The sequence below is a fragment of the Pristiophorus japonicus genome, chromosome 17 (genome assembly GCF_044704955.1).
Source record: "Pristiophorus japonicus isolate sPriJap1 chromosome 17, sPriJap1.hap1, whole genome shotgun sequence".
In the NCBI taxonomy this organism is placed as follows: Eukaryota; Metazoa; Chordata; class Chondrichthyes; family Pristiophoridae; genus Pristiophorus; species Pristiophorus japonicus.
In genome coordinates this window covers 15,042,453-15,059,606 of record NC_091993.1, presented here as the reverse complement: position 1 = coordinate 15,059,606, position 17,154 = coordinate 15,042,453, and the positions used below count along the sequence as shown (strand labels likewise).

Here is a 17,154-nt window from a genome sequence, read left to right as displayed (position 1 = left end):
AAGATTTATATAATGGTAATGCCAAAAATAAGTGACTCCTACAATAAAAATAATGATGTGAGGAATAATAGGGCATTGTACAATGAAAATGAACAATGAAGCGTGTTCTATTGTGTTAACGTTTAAACATGTCCATAGTCTTTCACCACAGATAACTAATAAAATACATGAATGGAAAAGGTTGGTATTTTTATAATTGAGAAAGAATGTTTTGAAGCACAGACATAATGCTGTTGCGTACAGAAATAAAATTCTGCCCAGGCTGTTTTTGTGATCCTACAACACATACAATATTGCCAGCCATATTAAAAAAGGAGAAACAGCAGTACAAATAATGTAATATCTCCAAAGTGCAATTTCTTTTTAATAGAATAATAGTCGGATTGTTCCCTGTGCTGTCAAATGCTGTACTGTGAAATGAAAATAACTGACAAATCACACAGAATTTAGAAAAATAGTGCTGGCAAGACAGAAATGATTCTTCACTCACGAGACCTATAAACTAGCTGCAGATTTCACATGGGATTCTCACAAATTCTGAAGCTAGGAAACATTAACTTCTGTCAATACTTTTCTTTTCATCCATTTACTTGGCCGATATTTCAGTCTGAAGTTCTGGATCCAGGGATTAGGTCTGAGTTTGAATGAGGAATCTGAATCAGAGCATCAGATTGGGAATGGGGTTTTTCCATGTTCAGGCTTGCATTCCTTCACCAACTTTCCATAAGAGCAGCTTGAAGTTGTTTGAGTCACTACACTTGTATTGAGAAACTCTCTAAAGATGCACTCAACCAACTCTACAAACTATCTATATCCAAAAGAGTTAGAGAAAGTTGTGAATTCAGTTCTAAGCAATTCAGGTTGATGAAAATTTATCTACTCTTTACTACAGTGAACCCCCATCTTTGTTCCTCCACACATAAAAATATTGCCGGTGGATTTGTTACATGCTTAATTTTAATTATCTCCCGAAACCTCTTCGCCCCCTCCACCTCCTTTGAGACCCTCCTTAAAATCTACCTCTTTGACTAAGCTTTTAGTCACTCCTTCTAATATTTCCTTTGGTTCAGTGTCCATTTCATTTGATTATGCCTCTTGTGATATTTTTCTGCATTAAATGCAAGTTGTTTTGTAGGCGTAAACTATTAAAGGGAAGTGTTGTCTTCCAAGTGGCTGCATGGCTCTTCAGCAGATGTGCACATAAAGATGAGCAATTATGTCACCAGGGTAAAAGAAGCTCCTTCATTCATAAAATAAACCCACAAAAGTACATTAAGTAGTTTATCTGCCAGGAGATATCACACCCACTGTAGCTTAAATATTCCCAGTAATGAATATCTAATATGGGATTCAAACTGATTTGCTGAAGCAGGCTGTTACTGAAACCCAGCCTGCCCCAGAAACCATAATATAGGTACGTCTGAAATCTGGCTACCTCGGGACCGAATCTGTGCTGGTTTTTGGGATTTTGCCAGATTTCGGACCTCGCTGTTGGCACTCCTCGCTGCCCGCCAATCTTCCGCTCCTCGCGGCCCCCCCGGCGCTGCAATTTTTACTGCTTTCCTCGTCCCTCGCCGCCCAATGGCGCCATCTTAGCCGCCTCACAAATGTCCGGTTTTCAGGATCCCGGATTCGGGATGTTGTACCTGTACTCCTTAGAGGCTCACCACAGCTTGGGCTTTCTAATAACATTTTGTTCAGCACATGTCAATTAGAGAATCAGTAGCATTGCTGAAAAATGCTTGGCAGCTTTCCTTCACAAACTATGCAGCAATTTGTTAAAGTATGTACAAATATATATCTGTGCATATGTTTAAATACTCTCTCATGGGTGTGATATCAGTTAGTATGACACTGCCATATTTTGCAGCAGTTCCTGAATATTAATTATAAAAGAAGTGCACTGTAATTTTATGCGATTGCATATGCTTAAAACCAAGCCCTACATTGCGTCGTCCTTGTTCAGCATATCTTTTCAATTACTATTTTAAGACTGGAGAAAACCCAATTTTTACTTGGAAAACAGAGTAAATCTCTTAAACATAACAAGATACAAGTATCACAAGGGTTTTGTACCTCCTCTGCCGCTCTTCCCTTTCGAGATCACCAAGATGCTGCTGTGTGATTTTAGTCATTTTTTCTGTGAACAATCATAAATAATTAAACAAATATTCATGGTGTAGTAAGTATACAATAAGACCCTAGGGCCTAGAAATTGTCCTCCTTAGCACCTCCAGTTATCGCCTCCGGAGGGCGATAACGGGGCGCGAACCGGGTTCCGAACAGGCGTGGTGATAACATCGACTCCTGGAGATTTGCGGCGGCGGTACAGCGTTGCGCCCGATCTCCTTCGCCCGGAGATTGTGACATCATCACTGTGCGCATCGCCCTGGACCCGAACTTCTGTCAGGTGCGTCGGGGGCGATAGTTAAAGGCGAGGTGGCCGAGGTAAGTATAAAACAAATTTACCTTTTCTCTTTCAGGTCTTTGGCCGGTCTTCTGTGCCTGCAATCGATCAGTCGCCATTCTGCTTCAGTGCATTGGGCTGATCGGGTTTTTTTTTTTGCAGAGCCTGCAGCGATGGCCTTTTCCTTTAAGAGAGGGAAGTAGCCTTTCATCGCGGCATTGTTGTCGGCCCAGTGTGCAGCGCTGCTCCACTCACCGCCTCGCCTGCTGCCGATTGTGCTCCAGGAAGGAAGTGAAGCGCCTGATTTAACTCTCCACTTCCTTCCTGGAGCGCTACCCTCGAATTTTTTTAAAGTCGAAAAAGATAAGCGCCTGCCGCTAACTTTTTCTACTTTTAAAATTAGTGTCCCAAACGGGGCGCTCCTGAATGTCTCCCGCTAGAATTCTACAGAAGTCGAGTGTCTTGGTACAGTTCTAATCACTGGTTTCCTAAGTCTGCATTAACTGCTTTGAAGCTCAGCAAGAATCTGTGAAAGACATTTCTCAGTTTTATTTGTTACAGCAGTACCTTCACAAAAAAGGTGCTGCCAATTTGGCTCAGTTGGTAGCACCCTCTCCCAAGTGTGAAAGTTGTGGATTCAAGGCCCACTCCAGCACTTGAGTTCATAATTTATGCTAACATTGCAGGTTTCTATTTATTTTTTTTAAAGTAACCACAGTTGCCAATGGCATCATGCACAAATGCCAGGCCATTTGGGTGCATTAGGTATCCCACACTTTTACCTAAGCCAATCAGTATATCGTCATGCACACTGCACAGGAGGTTTAGCCAATTTTTGCAGGTTTGACCTCATTAATTGTATGGTTAGCAGCTTAACAAGTGGATCAACATTATTATAGATGCATTCTCTGGTTGGCTCCTCATTATAATCATTTGCAACAGATCCAAGGCAAGCACTAAGTAAAGTTGACAGACTTTAAAGGGAGCCAAAACAAACTCTTATTCAACACACATTCAATTAAATTTTTCTCCATCACCAAGACAGCCTACTTTCACACCTGTAACATTGTCCGTCTCCACCCCTGCTTCAACTCATCTGCTGCTGAAACCTTTATCCGTGCCTTTGTTACCTCAAGACATGACTATTCCAAAGCACTCCTGTTCGGCCTCCCATCTTCCACCCTCTATAAACTTGAGTTCATCCAAAACTCTGCTGCCCGTGTCCTAACCCGTACCAAGTCCCGTTCACTTGTTATCCGTGCTCGCTGACCTAAATTGGCTCCTGGTCCGGTGATGTCTCCATTTTAAAATTTGCATCCTGGTTTTAAAATCCCTCTGTGGCCTCGCCTCTCCCCATCTCTCTAACCTCCTCCAGCCCTACAACCCTTGGAGATCTCTGCGCTCCTCCGATTCTGGCCTCTTGCGCATCCCCGATTTTAATCATTCTATCATTGGCGGCTATGGCTCTAGAATTTCCTCTCCAAGCCTCACCACCTCTCTCCTCCTTTAAGACGCTTCTTAAAACCTATCTTTTTTCACCTGTCCTTATATCTCCTTATGTGGCTCGGTGTCAAATTTTTGTTTTGTTAATGCTCCTGTGAAGCACCTTGGGAAGTGTTACTAAAGATGTTCTATAAATACAGGAATTGTTGTTTCATACCATTAGTATAAAATTTTACTTTAAGCGACCTCCGACTACAGTGAGTGAAGACTTAGTTTAGGAATTCAAAAATAGATGGCTAAATATAGGAATATGGGTGGTCACCAAGGCAGGAAAGATATACTGTTTTTTGTGCGTCCTATCTACACAATGATTCAGATATGCTAAATGCTCTTTTCTTAATCTGATTTTCTGACATTTTTCTGTAAGTTTTAGCATTAGGAGCCCCTATCTTCCATTAGTGAAAGAGGGAATATTGTACATCGGGAAGTAACCCTGAGATATGAGATCCACTCACAGGGAGAGACTTTCAGAGTTGCAACGCTACTGTTCATGTGTTTCAATCACATAGTTTGAAGGTTTACAATCAGCAAGCCTCAAACGAGACGAGGGGTTAGAAGAAACATTTCTCCATCAACTGAGCTGTGAATATGTGAAACAGGCACCCATCAAAAGCAGTTAATGTCAAGACATGGAATTGCTAATTATAGGGATTAATATAGACTAGGATAATCAAATATTCCATGGGCTGGGGGTGGGGGGACAGCAGATTAGAACTGATTGGTGAAGATGTGGGGCCGAATGTGTTATCTTTGGGGATCAGGGAACAGTTGTATAAAACTATCCCTCAGGAGATGTAAAAAGGTAGAATAGATCGCACAATTTAGATTGCATACGATGTGTCAGCTTGATGGGTGTTTCATAAAATCATACAGCACAGAAGGTGGTCATTCGGCCCATCGTACCTGTGCCAGCATTTTGAAAGAGCGATCCAATTAGTCCCATTCCCCTGCCCTTTCCCTATGGCCCTGCACATTTTTCCTTTCAAGTATTTATCCAATTCCCTTTTCAAAGTTGTTATTGAATCTGCTTCCACCACGATTTCAGGCAGTGCATTCCAGATCGTAATAATCGTAATGTGTAAAACAAAACCTTCATCTCGCCTCTGGTTCTTTTGCCAGCTTAATCTTCTTTTGCTTTCTTATTATTCTTAACCTAACCGCTAACTAAAACCACTCAGTATAATCGATATTGGCATGAAAGTACTATTTCTACAAATAACATACCTTTCATTTCCTGGGTCTGTTCCTGGTGTCGCTTCTCCAGCTTCTGGTTTTGTGCTTGCAGTGATAAAGTTTGCTTTCTAATCTCTGATAATGTCTGTGTGAATTGCAAATGGTGGAATTAATAAAATAGATTTGTGAATATTTTAGTAAAAAATATTTGGTCTAATTCTCCCCTCTGCTTCCCCTCCAAAATGGTCATATTAGTCATCTTCATTCAATTTAGTGTTCTAATACCTGCTCAGTTTCCCCCTTGGATTTCTTCACTTGCTCCTCAATGAATTTCTTTTGTGTCAACGCTTTCTGAAACTCATCCTCAAGTTTCTGAAATCTGCCTGTATCAGCAGAATGAATTGTAGACAGATGTGTCAAGCGTTCCAGCAACCCTTTGTTCTCTTTGTTCTGGTTTCAGAAGAAAATGCAGGTTAACATATATTTTGAGATCATTTTATCTGTCTTGCACATTTTTAGCAAGTGAATAAACATCTGGTAAATTCAATGCATCAAGCTAGGCGAGGAGGAATCAAATCAATATGTTCAGAAATATTGTATTCAAATCATTTTTCTAGGTTGTGCAATTAAACTTGATTGATCCATTTCTAAGACATAACCAACTTATCATAACATTCCAAAATAAGTTCTCTAAATTTTGTACAGGAGTAACCTGACAAATCATATTAATTCTTCCAAACAGACTTTAACCAGAGGTACCCAAGTTAACCATGGAAGCACCCTGAGCAGCTAGTCTGCGGACTACTCTTGCTAATCAATGCATATCTCTGTCGTTTCCATTATTTCTAAAAATTCTCACCTGTTTTATAACATTTCTAAAATTATTAGAATTATATAGAATTTTACAACACAGAAACAGGCCGTTTTGGCCAATAGATTTATGCTGGTGTTTATGCTCCACACAAGCCTCCTCCCACCCTACTTCATCTCACCTTATCAATATATACTATTCTTTCTTCCTCATGTGCTTATCTAGCTTTTCCTTAAACGTTAATCACCTCAACCACGCCATGTGGTCTCAAGTTACCGCAATCTCACCACTCTCCGAGTAAATAAGTTTCTCCTGAATTCCTTAATGGATTTATTAGTGACTAGCTTATATTTCCGGTCCATAGTTTTGTACACCCCCACAAGTGGAAATATCTTCACTATGTCTACCCTATCAAACCCTTTCATAATTTTATAGACCCCTCTATCAGGTCATCCCTCGGTCTTCTCTTTTCTCCTGGAGAGAAGGGCCCCACCTGGCCTGTCCAGTCTTTCCTGATGGGTGTACGCTCAGTTCTGGTATCATCCTTGTAAATCTTTTCTGCACTCTCTCTAGTGCTTCTAGAACATTTTGTAATATGGAGACCAGAACTGTGCACAGCACTCAAAAGGTAGTCCAAACAAGGTTCTATTTCAGTTTAACAACCTCTCTGCATTTGGATTCTATTCCTCTAGAATTGAACCCCAGTGCTTTGTTTGCACTTTTTATGGCTTTGCTAACCTAAGAACATAAGAAATAGGAGGAGCAGGCCATACGGCCCCTTGAGCCTGCTCCGCCATTTAATACGATCATGGCTGATCAGATCATGGACTCAGGTCCACTTACCTGCCCGCTCCCCATAACCCTTTATTCCCTTATCGTTTACCCGTGTTGCTACTTTTAATGATTTGTGAATCTATACCTTTAGACCGCTTTGCGTCTCTACCCCATTTGGACTCTTATCTTCCAAGGAGTTGGGCACCTCCTTATTCCACCAAGCAAAATGCACCATCTCACACTTATCTATATTGAAATTCATTTGCCATTTACACACCCAATCAGCAAGTTTGTTACTGTCTTCTTGCAATTTGTCGCAGTTTTCCTCAGTATTAAATATACTCCTCAATTCGTCTTTTATTTTAGCACATTATCATATTTCTCACTTCATGACAGAACAAGAACTATGGAGATGTAACGGAGACCAAACGAAGTATTACATGTACGATAAGACCACACAATGTCCAAAATCAATTTCTAATGTGTTGCTCAGATCCTGCCATTTCTACAGGAATTGCAAGCCAATTTTCAATAGGTTTAACAAAAACCTGTTTACATTTATGCCTTGACATTAGCTGCTACGGTTTGCTTAATTTAGCCAAGTTTTTCTAAACATTACCAAATAGAAAAGCCAAACACTGAATTGTATTAGCATTTCCTTTTTCATTTAGTCAGAAACATTTTTGCAAGAGCTGCGGGAAATTACCAAAGTGACAGTAGGCTTAAACATGCAAAAATGTTGAATTTGTTTTTGGAATTTTAAGCTTTTTATAAATGTATTACTTATTTCGACTGAAATTTCTGTTTATTTTCCACTAGGTGACTGATGGACTTGTAACCCACCTGCTCATCCAGTTTCTTGTGGAGCTGTTTGACACGGAAGGTGAGCTGGATGTTCAAAACGAACCGCCGTATACTTTGATATCTGCGTCGTACCAACCAGGCACGGACATGCTTTTGAATTATTAATGCTTTTTGGTCTTGCACCATCTAGAAGAAATGTTGAACAAAGTAAAGATTGGTGTCTTCTATGATTTAAGACTGGTGACCGCCAGTAACTATAGAAAAAAACTATTCAACTGGTTGCTTAGACTAAATAATTATACCTAAATAGCATTTATGATCAGTTGATCAGTTGTTGATCAGTTAAGAATACTAATCTTATAGGTAACTTGCTGCATTTGCCGACCAGACCACAGTAACTATATTTCAAAAAGTAATTCGTTGTCTCTGAAGCACTTTGGGTTGTCCGGATGTGTTGTGTAAATACAAGTTCTGTCTTTGTTTCTCAACAGTATGTACTTTTGATACAATTCAAGATCAGAAGATAGATACAGATGAAGAATCCTATTCATCCCATTTTAACTCATCCACCGAAAACTGTATACAGATGATTGTTAAAGGATTCCAAGGTTTGCACTTAAACTGCCCTAACCAAAAGTCCACTGTGTTCACTCTGTGTGTGAAGAATTTCCTGATATCACACCGAAGTTTACTTGTCCTACTATCAGAGTTTAGTTGAATTAGTGTTCCAGATTTACCTTTTCTAAACAATTTATTATATTTTATACCTTCATAAGATTACATCAGTCATTTCCTTTCAAGGCTAAAAAGCCCAAGTTTCTTCAGTGTTTTAACAGTCCTCTAATGCTCATAAGGAATAGGAGCAAGAATAGACCATACGGCCCCTCGACATTCAATAAGATCATGGCTGATCATCGACCTCAACTCCACTTTCCCGTCCGATCTCCATATCCCTTGATTTCCCCTAGACTCCAAAAATCTATCTATCTTAGCTTGAATATATTCAGAAACTCAGCATCCACAGCACCTCTGAGGCAGAGAATTCCAAAGATTCACAACCCCGATTGAAGAAATTCCTCTTCATCTCTGTCTTAAATGTCCCACCCCTTATCCTGAGAATGTGCCCCCTAGTTCTAGACACTCCTGGCAGGGGAAAAAACTTCTCAGCATCTACCCTGTCAATCCCTCTTGTATGTTTCAACGTGCACACCTCTCATTCTTCTAAACTCCAGAGAGTATAGGCCCATGCTACACAAACGCTTATCATAAGATAGCCCTCTCATCCCAAGAATCAATCCAGTAAACCTCCGTTGCATTGCCTCCGAGGCAAGTATATCCTTCCTTAGATAAGGAGACCAAAACTGTGCACAATACTCCAGGTTGGTCTCACCAAGGACCTGTACGATTGTAGCAAGACTTCCTTACTCTTATACTCTAACTCTCTTGCAATAAAGGACAACATGCCATTTGCTTTCCTTATTGCTTGCTGTACCTGCATGCTAGCTTTTTGTGTTTCATGCACAAGGGCACCCAAATCTCTCTGAACACCAATATTTAAAAGTTTCTCACCATTTTAAAAATATTCTGTTTTTCTATTCTTCCTTCCAAAGTGATTAACCTCACATTTCCCTACATTATACTCCATCTGCCACCTTACTGCCCATTCATTTGGCCTATCTATATCCCTTTGCAGATGCTTTGTGTTTTCCTCACAGCTTACTGTCCCACTGAGCTTTGTATCGTCAGCAAACTTGGATACATTACACTTGGTCCCTTCATCTAGTTCATTAATATAGATTGTAAATAGCTGAGGCCCCAGCACTGATCCTTGTGGCACCCCACTAATTACAGCCTGCCAACCTGAGGCTGTAACTAGTGCTCAGGATCACTCTTTTCTCCGCAACTTGAACAATGTTCTTGTATTTCAATGATTGGACACATTATTGAAGGTATGCCTTAACCAGAGCACTATAAAGTTTAAGCATGATTTTCTCTGACTTGTACTCTAACCTTTTGGCTATATAGCTCAGCGTTCTATTTACTTTGTTGCTCGCTGCTCCATAGTGGTGGGACATCTTAAGCATTGAGTATATTAAAACTCTTTCAACTTCAACCTCACCTATTGCAACACCATTCATGGAGTACATGCGTTGCCCAATTTGTCCTATGTCCTAAAGTGAGCTGGGCAGGCCACACTGTTCGCATGCCAGACACGAAACTCCAAAAGCAAGCACTCTACTCAGAACTCCTTCACGGCAAATGAGCCAAAGGTGGGCAGAGGAAACATTACAAGGACACCCTCAAAGCCTCCCTGATAAAGTGCAACAGCCCCACTGACACCTGGGAGTCCCTGGCCAAGGACCGCCCTAAGTGGAGGAAGTGCATCCGGGAAGGCGCCGAGCACCTCGAGTTTCAACGCCAAAAGCATGCAGAAATCAAGCACGGGAAGCGGAAAGAACGTGTGGCAAACCAGTCCCACCCACCCCTTCCCTCAACGACTATCTGTCCCACCTGTGACATGGACTGTGTTCTCGTATTGGACTGTTCAGCCACCTAAGGACTCATTTTTAGAGTGGAAGAAGTCTTTCTCGATTCCAAGGGACTGCCTATGATGGTTTCCTAAAGTATAGTACTTTACACTGGTCCGTATTAGATTTCAGCTGCCTTTTTTTAGGCCCAAGCCCATATTTATTTTAATACATTTTGTAGTTTTAGAGCTTGCTCCCCAGGTTAAACTGTCCCTCCTGGTTTGCTATCTTCTGCAAATTTGACCAGTTCACATTGGGTTTCTGAATCCAAGTCATTAATGTAAATTAGAAACAGCAGAGGACACCTTATTCATCATTCTCTCCACTCCCACACAAATCCTCTAACAAGTACCCACTGCTTTCTAATCTTCAGAACATTTTTTATCCATCCCAGATTTATTAACCAATGCTTCAAACTTAAATAGCCTTTGTTGCTTATTGCTTTTGGAAATCAAAGTGCATCACATCATCGGATTTCCAGAGTCAACTTGGAATATAACTTCCTCAAAAAAGTCAATGAGATTGGTCAGGTTAGACATTTCCCTTCTGAATCCATGCTATTTAATAGATTATCACATCGGCAGTCATCGAGTTTGCTCCTGATAATTGAGTTAATTATTTTACTTATTAATGAAGCAAAACTAATAATCTGTAGTTGCCTGGATCTGTCTTGTCACTCCTTTTCAAAATAGGCGCCACTTTATCCTGTTTCCAATCTAGCAGTAATTCACTGACTCCCTCAGAATTTCTCTTGTCCTTGACGGTCAAGGACTTCCGTCTCACTTATATTGAAGGCATTAATTATACTTGGATTATCGCTATTTATGGAGGGCATGGCTTTTCTAGTGAATACGAGAGGAAGTACTCATTTAGTATATTGACCGTCTAATGGTCATCTTCAGTTTTTGTCCCATTAACATCCTTTACAGTTCTCTCTTCTAACCGCTCGCTTTCTGTTACATACTGAAAAAATTCCCTATGCTTGCGTTTTGTGTCTGAAGTTTTGCGATTTTCCACGTCTCTCTTTAGCCACCTGACCATTCTTTACTGTCTCCTTTTTACATCGTTAGTTCCTTTGATATGGTTCTGTTGTGGTTGCAGTTCGAGTGTGTTTCCACTTTGTGGCAGTGATAATAGTTAGGTATTCTCTTAATTTGGTATCGACCTTTCCATTAGGTTGCATCTTTGCTGATTTAAATCTTACCTCTTTATATCGCCTTCTTGCCAGCCAGCCACGAGTGTGGGATTGAATTGTAATGGTGGCCACCAGAATTAGCTGGTAAAGACGAGACACTAAAAATCGGCGCCAGTGTTTCTGGATGATAACTGTAGCCCAGGCTTCTTTTAGAGTAGTAGCAGTCAATACGCGTCTTAAATTAAAATCACATATATATTAATTACACATTAAACAAAACATTTGTAATTATTCTGGAAAGCACATGAGATGGGTATTGCGTTTTATCCATAAAATGAAGTCGAATGCATAGCAAAGAAACAATTTACTCCTGCAGTTTTTTTATATTCGTTCATGGGATGTGGGCATCGCTGGCAAACCCAGCATTTATTGCCCATCCCTAATTGCCCTTGTGAAAGTGGTGATGAGCTGCTTTCTTGAACCACTGCAGTCCTTCACAAGGAACAAAATATGAGCCATGACTATGTTTTCTTTTCACAATATCCTTAAGGGGCACTTGATACAACTCCAGGTGATGCAATCTTTATTTCCACAATGAAGTGATCCCATAATTAATGAGCAACAACATCTAAAGTAAGAAATGGTCAAATTAACAATTTGGAAATAAAATATAAACATGTCCCACAGGAGAATCTATTTATTGCCTCAATTTAACTTTTTTTTTAGGTTGAGAAAATGCACAGAAATGTTATCTTGTCACGATCATGCAAATAAGACTTTTAATTCCACATTTGTGTGTCATACAAAGGCTACGGATGATACAAAATGGGGATGTGTGAATTTTCACTGTATTCCTGATCTAATGGGCTAGAACCTCCACTTTTGTGCTTATCGCCCAAAAATGGGCATTATTTCCGGAGTGGGCATTAAAAAAGGGTTTTCAGATCGCCGGCTTCTCGCCCATTCTCAAAACACCTAGTTTACATTTTTGAAAATGGGCATTACCGCGAGCAGTATCAAATGGGCGGTAGCGTTAAATTTTTTTGACTTTCTGCCGTAAAGTGTGGCCATCCTTAGCAACGGCATGGCAACGCTCGATTCCCGCGATTTTGGAGGTCAAGGGTCATCATGACATGTGCAGAAGAGGAGACAGAGAGAGAGGGAGCTCAGAGGCATTGAAAGTGTGTGTGGCTGTGGTGTGTGCTTGTTTGGCTATTGTGGGAGGAACGACAGAGATCCACCAGCAGCAAAAAGCCTACTAAGCACCAAGAACATAGTTGACACCGAGTTTTTGTCCAACGAATAAGATACGACATGGAGGGGATGGAGGAGGCCCTGGACCTGGTCGCCAGGAACACTGGTGGCTCTGGAGTGCCGCACTGCACCCCCAAGGTGACGCACCCCCATTGCCAACCACATGAGAGCCAGCAGCAACATCTTGCTTATGGCTTGGAGCTCGTTCCCACCTCGGAACCGTCCTGTCCCGCATCCGTCCAAGCAGCGCTTCGCCGTCACCACCCCCCCGCCGATGAAGCATAATCTGAGGACCTCCTCGGCCAGGCGGCTTGGAGTTAGGAAGGGAAGGGGAAGGGGTAGAGGTGGGGAGGAGAAGCAGGGTGCGGGGGGGGGGTTTGTACAGAAATACTGATGATTTCAGACTAATGTTCGGTTTAAATGTTTTTTATTTAACAAAACCTTTAGCACATTGGCTCGGATAGCTGCACCATTACACGCTGGTGATTCCTTAATATCAAAAGGGTAAAATCACACTTAACTTCAATCAACTTAAACTTTAACTGTCACCAAGGTGATGAGGGACTGCCTATGATGATGATGTCCATCATTGATGTATGACCTGCACACCCAGCAGCCTTGTAAATAACACCAACGTTCTTTTAGGCAAAGCGATCATTGATGAGCTCCTGACGTAAGGCTCTTTCATCTATCATGCCACCATGGGCCTTTTCATGCGGTCTACAGGGGGGCGGGGGTATGGCTTCAGCGTCAACCTGATTGTCTGGGCCAATGTCAGCGTCCGCCTCCTCATCCTCGCTCTGGTGAAGTGCACTGTCAGACTCATCAGGCAATTTTTGTCCCCTCCTGATAGCCAAGTTGTGTAGCATAGAGCACACCACCACGAATTGAGCTACCTGCTCAGATTGGTATTGGAGTTCGCCTCCTGAGTGTTCCAAGCATCTAAAGCGCTCTTCAGCACTCCAATGGTTTTCTCCACGATATTCGTCGTATCGCCTCTTGGCCTCGGTGTGGGTGTCACGCAGGAGGGTCATTAGCCAGGTGACGAGGCCATATCCTTTGTCCCCAAGCTTCCTGCATTGACCTTGTGGCTCATTATTAAACAAGTCAGATACAGTGCTCTCACGCAGGATGTGAGCATCATGGATGCTGCCCTGAAATTGAGCATTCACTACCAGTATAATTTGCTGGTGGTTGACAAACAGTTGGACATTCAGGGAGTGGAATCCCTTGTGGTTCCCGAAAACCTCAGCATCCTGAAAAGGTGCCGGCATCGCGATGTGCGTACAGTCTATTGCTCCCTGCACCTTGGGGAAGTTTGCAATTCTAGAGAATCCAAGAACCCTCTCACTCAGTGCCTCCCTGATCAAGTCCCTCCTGCGCACGTACAGGGTTTCAGTGACCTGTCTAATGCAGCGGTGTGTGGCGTGCTGAGAATGTTTGCAAATGTCTCCAGCTGTGGCCTGAAAAGAACCCGAGGCATAGAACGACAGTGCCACGGTGACTTTGACCTCGACGGACTGTGCCGTACTGATGGTGCCGGCAGGCTGCAGATCTGCCTTTATCAGCTGGCATACCTCAGTGATAACCTCTTTGTGGAAGCGCAGTCTCCGAAGGCAGGTGGTGTCAGGCAAGTCGAGGTAAGAATACTTCTCCTTGTACTTGCAGGGGGTGTAACGTCTGGTCCTCCTCATCTGTCTGTCACTTCGTACATTGGGCACATAATGCAGTGGAGCGTTCCTTCGGCGATGTCGAGTCTGCTGCATGTATTTGATCACCAAGAGAGGGTGAAAAAGGACAGGCCCCATTGCAGTAGCTCTCTGTTTTCCACCGATTGCTCACAAAGAAGGAATGTCCTGACGAACACACCTCTTCAATTCCAATCAGTCACATTGTGGTCAAGATGTTTTTAGAGATGTTCACATCAACTCCAACGACCTGCAGAGTACATTCAAACTCCGCCGAGGTTGAAGCACAGCAGCCTTTTAAAGGAAGCAACATGTGATCTATAACATGGCGTCCATAACGTTGTGATTCGTTCTGGTTAGTTCCACTTTTTGTGGGTGGTTTTTTGAGCGAGCGATATTAGAAAATAGGTGCAAGAGTAGGCCATTCGGCCCTTCGAGCCTGCACCACCGTTCAATAAGATCATGGCTGATCATTCCCTCAGTACCCCTTTCCTGCTTTCTCTCCATATCCCTTGATCCCCTTAGCCATAAGGGTAATATCTAACTCCCTCTTGAATATATCCAATAAACTGGCATCAACAACTCTCTGCGGCAGGGAATTCCATAGGTTAACAACTCTCTGAGTGAAGAAGTTTCTCCTCATCTCAGTCCGAAATGGCCTACCCCTTATCCTGAGACTGTGTCCCCTGGTTCTGGACTTCCCCAACATTGGGAACATTCTACCCGCATCTAACCTGTCCCGTTCCGTCAGAACCTTATATGTTTCTATGAGATCCCCTCTCATCCTTCTAAACTCCAATGTATAAAGGCCCAGTTGATCCTCATATGTCAGTCCTGCCATCCCAGGAATCAGTCTGGTGAACCTTTGCTGCACTCCCTCAATAGCAAGAATGTCCTTCCTCAGATTAGGAGACCAAAGCCGAACACAATATTCCAGGTGAGGCCTCACCAAGGCCCTGTACAGCTGAAGTAAGACCTCCCTGCTCCTATACTCAAATCTCCTAGCTATGAAGGCCAACATACCATTTGCCTTCTTCACCGCCTGCTGTACCTGTATGCCAACTTTCAATGACTGATGAACCATGACACCCAGGTCTCGATGCACCTCCCCTTTTCCTAATCTGCCGCCATTCAGATAATATTCTGACTTCACATTTTTGCCCCGAAAGTGGATAACCTCACATTTATCCACATTATACTGCATCTGCCATGCATTTGCCCACTCACCTAACCTGTTCAAGTCACCCTGCAGCCTCCAAGCGTCCCCCTCACAGCTCACACCGCCACCCAGTTTAGTGTCATCTGCAAACTTGGAGATATTACACTCAATTCCTTCATCTAAATTGTTAATGTATATTGTAAAGAGCTGGGGTCCCAGCACTGAGCCCTGCGGCACTCCGCTAGTCACTGCCTGCCATTCTGAAAAGGACCCGTTTATCCCGACTCTTTGCTTCCTATCTGCCAACCAGTTCTCTAAACACGTTAGTATATTACCCCCAATATCATGTGCTTTGATTTTGCACACCAATCTCTTGTGTGGGACCTTGTCAAAACCATTTTGAAAGTCCAAATACATCACATCCACTGGTTCTCCCTTGTCCACTCGACTAGTTACATCCTCAAAAAATTCCAGAAGATTCGTCAAGCATGATTTGCCTTTCATAAATCCATGCTGACCTGGACCAATCCTGTCACTGCTTTCTAAATGCGCTGCTATTTCATCCTTAATAATTGATTCCAACATTTTCCCCACTACTGATGTCAGGCTAACCGGTCTATAATTACCCGCTTTCTCTCTCCCTCCATTTTTAAAAAGTGGTGTTACATTAGTTACCCTCCAGTCCATAGGAACTGATCCAGAGTCGATAGACTGTTGGAAAATGATCACCAATGCATCCACTATTTCTAGGGCCACTTACTTAAGTACTCTGGTATGCAGACTATCAGGCTCCGGGGATTTATCGGCCTTCAATCCCATCAATTTCCCTAACACAATTTCCCGCCTAATAAGGATATCCTTCAGTTCCTCCTTCTCACGAGACACTCGGTCCCCTAGTACTTCCGGAAGGTTATTTGTGTCTTCCTTTGTGAAAACAGAACCAAAGTATTTGTTCAATTGGTCTGCCATTTCTTTGTTCCCCATTATAAATTCACCTGAATCCGACTGCAAGGGACCTACGTTTGTCTTCACTAATCTTTTTCTCTTCACATATCTATAGAAGCTTTTGCAGTCAGTTTTTATGTTCCCGGCAAGCTTCTTCTCATACTCTATTATCCCCCTCTTAATTAAACCCTTTGTCCTCGTCTGCTGAATTCTAAATTTCTCCCAGTCCTCAGGTTTGTTGCTTTTTCTGGACAATTTATATGTCTCTTCCTTGGATTTAACACTCACCTTAATTTCCATTCTTAACCACGGTTGAACCAACTTCCCCGTTTTATTTTTACTCCAGACAGGGATGTACAATTGCTGAAGTTCATCCATGTGATCATTAAATGTTTGCCATTGCCTATCCACCGTCAACCATTTAATATCATTTGCCAGTCTATTATAGCCAATTCACGCCTCAAACCATCAAAGTTACCTTTCCTTAAGTTCAGGACCCTAGTTTCTGAATTAACTGTGTCACTCTCGATCTTAATAAAGAATTCTACCATGTTATGGTCACTCTTGCCCAAGGGGCCTCGCACAACAAGATTGCTTATCAGTCCTTTCTCATTACACATCCCCAGTCTAGGATGGCTAGCTCCCTGGTTGGTTCCTCGACATATTGGTCAAGAAAACCATCCCTAATTTACTCCAGGAAATCTTCCTCCACCACATTGCTACCAGTTTGGTTAGCCCAATCAATATGTAGATTAAAGTCACCCATGATAACTGCTGTACCTTTATTGCATGCATCCCTAATTTCTTGTTTGATGCTGTCCCCAACCTTACTACTACTGTTTGTTGGTCTGTATACAACTCCCATTAGCGTTTTCTGCCCCTTGGTATTCCGTAACTCCACCCATACTGATTCCGCATCATCCAAGCTAATGTCCTTTCTTACTATTGCATTCATTTCCTCTTTTACCAGCAA

General features: G+C 42.3%; 1 protein-coding gene across 1 annotated transcript in view; it reads right to left on the bottom strand.

Annotated features, from left to right (window-relative positions):
• myo5c (myosin VC) overlaps positions 1-17,154 on the bottom strand; it is a 97,421-nt gene that overhangs the window by 31,470 nt on the left and 48,797 nt on the right. The window contains exons 19-23 of the mRNA XM_070858413.1: positions 11,205-11,370; positions 7,512-7,658; positions 5,369-5,533; positions 5,135-5,228; positions 2,077-2,140 (exon numbers count right to left, since the gene is read on the bottom strand). Coding sequence (XP_070714514.1) covers positions 2,077-2,140; positions 5,135-5,228; positions 5,369-5,533; positions 7,512-7,658; positions 11,205-11,370 — 636 coding nt within the window. The remainder of the gene's footprint in view (positions 1-2,076; positions 2,141-5,134; positions 5,229-5,368; positions 5,534-7,511; positions 7,659-11,204; positions 11,371-17,154) is intronic.